This window comes from Notolepis coatsorum (assembly GCF_963971535.1).
Source record: "Notolepis coatsorum genome assembly, chromosome: 1".
Classification (NCBI taxonomy): Eukaryota; Metazoa; Chordata; class Actinopteri; order Aulopiformes; family Paralepididae; genus Notolepis; species Notolepis coatsorum.
Genome location: NC_140165.1, coordinates 3,688,939 through 3,694,938, shown reverse-complemented (window position 1 = coordinate 3,694,938; position 6,000 = coordinate 3,688,939). Strand labels below are relative to the sequence as shown.

Below are 6,000 nucleotides of genomic sequence, written 5' to 3'. Positions count from 1 at the left end.
CTCTCTCTTTCTCTCTCTCTCTCTCTCTCTCTCTCTCTCTGTATGTGTCTCTTTCTCTGTGTGTCTCTCTCTCTGTATGCGTCTCTCTCTGTATGTCTCTCTGTATGTCTCTCTCTCTCTCTGTATGTGTGTCTCTCTCTCTGTGTTTGTCTCTCTCTCCCTCTCTATCTCTCTATGTATCTATCTCTCTCTCTGTATGTGTGTATCTCTCTCTGTGTATCTCTCTCTCTCTCTCTCTCTCTATATATATATATGTGTGTCTCTCTCTCTGTATGTGTGTCTCTCTCTGTGTATGTCTCTCTATCTATATATATGTGTGTCTCTCTCTCCTCTGTATGTATGTCTCTCTCTCTCCCTCCCTCTCCCTCTCCCTCTCCCTCTCCCCTCTCCCCTCTCCCCTCTCCCCCTCTCCCCTCTCCCCTCTCCCTCTCCTCCTCTCTCTCTCTCTCTCTCTCTCTCTCTCTCTCTCTCTCTCTCTCTCTCTCTCTCTCTCTCCCCTCCCCTCCCTCTCCCTCTCCCTCCCTAGGGACTGACTGATTCCAAGGCAGCAGAGAACCTGGCTCGTGATGGCCCCCAACGCCCTGACCCCTCCCCCCACCACCCCTGCGTGGGTCAAGTTCTGCAAACAGGTGAAATCAAGCCCTGATCTGCCTTCAGATTAGGGATGTCCGATATTATCGGCCGATATTGGGGGGGGGGGGGGGGGGGGGGGGGCCCTGCATATATCGGTTGGTATCGGTATCGGAAATTAAGAGTTGGACAATATCGGATATCGGTAAAAAAGCCAATATCGAACATCCCTACTTCAGATAGTTTTGGAATGTTAGAATTCCAAATAACCCGGAACTAAAATAAAATACAACGCCCCCCCCCCCCCCCCCTCCTCGACTTTTCCTAAAAATGTGCTAATTAAACATCTGCAATGTTAGAATTTCTAAGAAAGATGCAGAAAACAGATGGATGTTGTTTAGCCATTAACACTTTGGTTGCCTTGGGTTAAATTAATGATATACCATAGATTGCCAGCGCTATTTGTCTATGGAGAAAGTCCCCTTCTTTGCAGGGCTATAACTTTTTAAATTCTATTGCTACATTGCCATTATTAGGGCCCATTCAAAGTCCTATATGTATTGTTCATTGTGTAGCAACGTTAAACTTTTTCATTCACATATTCATAGTAAAGTATGGTCTAATGTATAAGTATGTTTTCATCTCTTTCTGCAGCTTTCTCCAGAACGTGATATATAGCCCCAAATGCATTATATTGATGATGAAATACAGTTTGATGGCAATCAGCGCGATATAAAAAATTCCAACTAGACGTACTTCTAGAAGTTACTACACGTCATCTGATGTTGACCGGATGGGCGAGGGGGCGTTTATAATTCCGTGGGCAGCGTTATACCAATCATCTAATGTGGGTCAAATGTTGATAATAGCAGTTAGTATCTAAGACGGTAACGTTACACGCTGAAACTCACCCCAGTCTCCGCGCGCCGTTGGGCGATCATCGTCGAGTAGAAATTTTATCATTATGGGATATATTTTTACCCGGTCCATCTCCAGCTTGTATAATGGTATATACGTCCAAATCATGTTGTTTATCGAGTTATTGCCAATCGATCACCGTGTAGCGTGACGAGCCAGAGTCCCATGAACCATAGCGAGCGCCCGGAAGTACTACGGTCGTCATGACAACCTCTATTCAATATCCTGTGTGGCGATTGCGCCGATCGGCCACCAGATGGCGCTCCTGAACCGCCAGAGAGCTCAGTGGGTCCTGCTGGTGGATCTCAGGCCAGCGGAGGGGGAATATGAATCCGATCGCAGATTTTTGAAATATTGATATAAGGACGCTGTACAGCGTCCCCCGGCAACTTTAGCATGGCCAGCAAAGACGTGAAAAGACGTGTCCCGGCAGTCAAAGTGTTAACCGTGGTTTTCAGTTATATAAAAGCAACTGAGCTCAGAGAACTGCCTCCCTGTCTCTCCTCTCTCCTGTCTCTCTGTCTCTCCTGTCTCTCCTGTCTCTCCTCTCTCCTCTCTCCTCTCTCTTCTCTCTCCTGTCTCTCCTCTCTCCTCTCTCTTCTCTCTCCTGTCTCTCCTGTCTATCCTCTCTACTCTCTCCTGTCTCTCCTGCCTCCCTGTCTCTCCTCTCTTCTCTCTCGTCTCTCGTCTCTCCTCTCTCTACTCTCTCCTGTCTCTCCTGCCTCCCTGTCTCTCCTCTCTCCTCTCTTCTCTCTCCTGTCTCTCCTGCCTCCCTGTCTCTCCTCTCTCCTCTCTCTTCTCTCTCCTGTCTCTCCTGCCTCCCTATCTCTCCTCTCTCCTCTCTCTTCTCTCTCCTGTCTCTCCTGCCTCCCTATCTCTCCTCTCTCCTCTCTCTCCTCGCTCCTGTCTCTCTGTCTCTCCTGTCTCTCTGTCTCTCCTGTCTCTCCTCTCTCCTTCCTCCCTGTCTCTCCTCTACTCTCTCCTGTCTCTCCTGTCTCTCTGTCTCTCCTGTCTCTCCTCTCTCCTTCCTCCCTGTCTCTCCTCTACTCTCTCCTGTCTCTCCTGCCTCCCTGTCTCTCCTCTCTCCTCTCTCTACTCTCTCCTGTCTCTCCTCTCTCCTCGCTCCTGTCTCTCCTCTCTACTCTCTACTCTCTCCTGCCTCCCTGTCTATCCTCTCTCCTGTCTCTCCTGCCTCCCTATCTCTACTCTCTTCTATCTCCTCTCTCCTGTCTCTCCTGTCTCTACTCTCTCCTGTCTCTCCTCTCTCCTGTCTCTCCTGTCTCTCCTGTCTCTACTCTCTTCTATCTCCTCTCTCCTGTCTCTCCTGTCTCTACTCTCTCCTGTCTCTCCTCTCTCCTGCCTCCCTGTCTCTCCTCTTTCCTCTCTCTACTCTCTCCTGTCTCTCCTCTCTCCTGTCTCTCCTGCCTCCCTATCTCTACTCTCTTCTATCTCCTCTCTCCTGTCTCTCCTGTCTCTCCTGTCTCTACTCTCTCCTGTCTCTCCTCTCTCCTGTCTCTCCTGCCTCCCTGTCTCTCCTCTCTCCTATCTCTACTCTCTCCTGTCTCTCCTCTCTCCTGTCTCTCCTCTCTCCTATCTCTACTCTCTCCTGTCTCTCCTCTCTCCTGTCTCTCCTGCCTCTCCTCTATCTCCTCTCTCCTGTCTCTCCTGTCTCTCCTCTCTCCTGTCTCTCCTGTCTCCCTGTCTCTCCTCTCTCTCCTGCCTCCTGTCTCTCCTCTCTCCTCTCTCCTGTCTCTCCTGCCTCCCTGTCTCTCCTGTCTCTCCTCTCTCCTCTCTCTCCTGTCTCTCCTCTCTCTCCTCTCTCTCCTCTCTCTCCTGTCTCTCCTCTCTCTCCTCTCTCTCCTCTCTCTCCTCTCTCTCCTGTCTCTCTTGCCTCCCTGTCTCTCCTCTCTCCTGTCTCTCCTGCCTCCCTGTCTCTCCTCTCTACTCTCTCTCCTCTCTCCTGCCTCCCTGTCTCTCCTGTCTCTCCTGCCTCCCTGTCTCTCCTCTCTCCTGTCTCTCCTCTCTCCTGCCTCCCTAGCTCTACTCTCTTCTATCTCCTCTCTCCTGTCTCTCCTGCCTCCCTGTCTCTCCTCTCTACTCTCTCTCCTCTCTCCTGCCTCCCTGTCTCTCCTGTCTCTCCTGCCTCCCTGTCTCTCCTCTCTCCTGTCTCTCCTCTCTCCTGCCTCCCTAGCTCTACTCTCTTCTATCTCCTCTCTCCTGTCTCTCCTGTCTCTACTCTCTCCTGTCTCTCCTCTCTCCTGCCTCCCTGTCTCTCCTCTTTCCTCTCTCTACTCTCTCCTGTCTCTCCTCTCTCCTGTTTCTCCTGCCTCCCTATCTCTACTCTCTTCTATCTCCTCTCTCCTGTCTCTCCTGTCTCTCCTATCTCTACTCTCTCCTGTCTCTCCTCTCTCCTGTCTCTCCTGCCTCCCTATCTCTACTCTCTTCTATCTCCTCTCTCCTGTCTCTCCTGTCTCTACTCTCTCCGGTCTCTCCTGTCTCTCCTGCCTCCTGTCTCTCCTGTCTCTCCTCTCTCCTGTCTCTCCTGTCTCTCCTCTCTCCTGTCTCTCCTCTCTCCTGTCTCTCCTCTCTCCTGTCTCTCCTGTCTCTCCTCTCTCCTGTCTCTCCTCTCTCCTGTCTCTCCTGTCTCTCCTCTCTCCTGTCTCCTCTCCTGTCTCTCCTGTCTCTCCTCTCTCCTGTCTCTCCTCTCTCCTGTCTCTCCTCTCTCTCCTGTCTCTCCTCTCTCCTGTCTCTCCTGTCTCTCCTGTCTCTCCTCTCTCCTGTCTCTCCTGCCTCCCTGTCTCTCCTCTCTCCTGTCTCTCCTGTCTCTCCTCTCTCCTGTCTCTCCTCTCTCCTGTCTCTCCTCTCTCCTGCCTCCCTGTCTCTCCTCTCTACTCTCTCTCCTCTCTCCTGTCTCTCCTCTCACCTGCCTCCCTGTCTCTACTCTCTCTCCTCTCTCCTGTCTCCTGTCTCTCCTCTCTCCTGTCTCTCCTCTCTCCTGTCTCTCCTGCCTCCCTGTCTCTCCTCTCTACTCTCTCTCCTCTCTCCTGTCTCTCCTCTCACCAGCCTCCCTGTCTCTCCTCTCTACTCTCTCTCCTGTCTCTCCTGCCTCCCTGTCTCTCCTCTCTACTCTCTCTCCTCTCTCCTATCTCTACTCTCTCCTGCCTCCCTGTCTCTCCTCTCTACTCTCTCTCCTCTCTCCTGTCTCTCCTCTCTCCTGCCTCCCTGTCTCTCCTCTCTACTCTCTCTCCTCTCTCCTGTCTCTCCTCTCTCCTGCCTCCCTGTCTCTCCTCTCTACTCTCTCTCCTCTCTCCTGTCTCCCCTCTCTCCTGTCTCTCCTCTCTCCTGTCTCTCCTGTCTCTGTCTCTCCTGTCTCTCCTGTCTCCCTGAATCAGTTGTTGGCATATACCTATACATTACACATATAGACATACACGTGCACAAAGGCAGTGTGTGCACGAACCTTCAGGCACCAAAAATGTCCCTACGTACCTATCAATTCAGAATGTATGGACAACGTGCTGTTGTTACGACGTAATTTAAAAAATAATTAATAAAGAGAAATCAAGGATCAAATCAAATTTATTTGTAAGGCCCGACAACGCACGTTAACTCATTCAGCGCCACGGGTCAGCACCAGGGGGCGCTAGAGCACCATCGCTTTAATCAATGGGGGGGACTGCGACATTTGCGAGTGCTTAAAATATATCTTATATCATACATAGCTATGGGTCTAATACACCCGTCGATTGTCAGTGAGTTGCTTCCAGTCAACATGCACGAAACAGATTGTTTTTTCATACGTACATTTCTGTTTTATACCGTGGTGAATAAGAGTACATTTCCAGAGCATTCTGTCTAATCTCAAGGACCTCGAGCAAAAACGACGCTTCAATGCATTTCCTTAGAAATCGTGCCGCTTGTCGCTTGATTTATGAATCGTTCTGAAAATAACGCTAGATTATCGGTATTATGTGTCGTCATGCGCGAACAGAAGCGGGGGCAGAAAAATCGCTTCTCCGTGCCTTGCCTGCAGCCAACGTCAGAAACACACACACGCACACGCGCTCCGATGGTGGCGCAAGAAACATCGGATTAACCCAAGATTCGTCACATAGAGTCCTTACCTCACATCTGATGTCCTGCAAAAAAGATTAATCCAATTCCTGATCGCCATTCCAAATATTGATCGCGTTTATTGATCCAACGTTATATGTCCGAAAGGCATAATCCACGCAGCTCCCAGTCTCCCCAGTCCATGTGTTATAAACGTTACTCTTGCCCGAGAAGGAAAACCTGGACCGGACTTGTTAGATCAGCGTACAGCCCAAGGGGAAGGGATTTCAATGATGTGCAATACCGGCTGGAAGGCGCAGACGGCGGTATTTGCCCTTTTGCGAGCTCAGACCCATTCCCAATGATAACATCAGGCTGGATGGATGAAAAATGAATAAATATAGCTAATAAAAGAAATAACGATTAAAACCAGAGTTTTCTCGTGATTGGCGCTGAAAG

At 50.4% G+C, this 6,000-nt stretch overlaps 1 protein-coding gene across 1 annotated transcript in view; it reads left to right on the top strand.

Annotated features, from left to right (window-relative positions):
- LOC311244920 (sodium/potassium-transporting ATPase subunit alpha-1-like) overlaps positions 1-6,000 on the top strand; it is a 70,987-nt gene that overhangs the window by 28,447 nt on the left and 36,540 nt on the right. Inside the window, 2 exon segments of the mRNA XM_084334616.1 lie at positions 527-571; positions 573-629. Of these exon segments, the coding sequence (XP_084190742.1) occupies positions 527-571; positions 573-629 (102 nt within the window).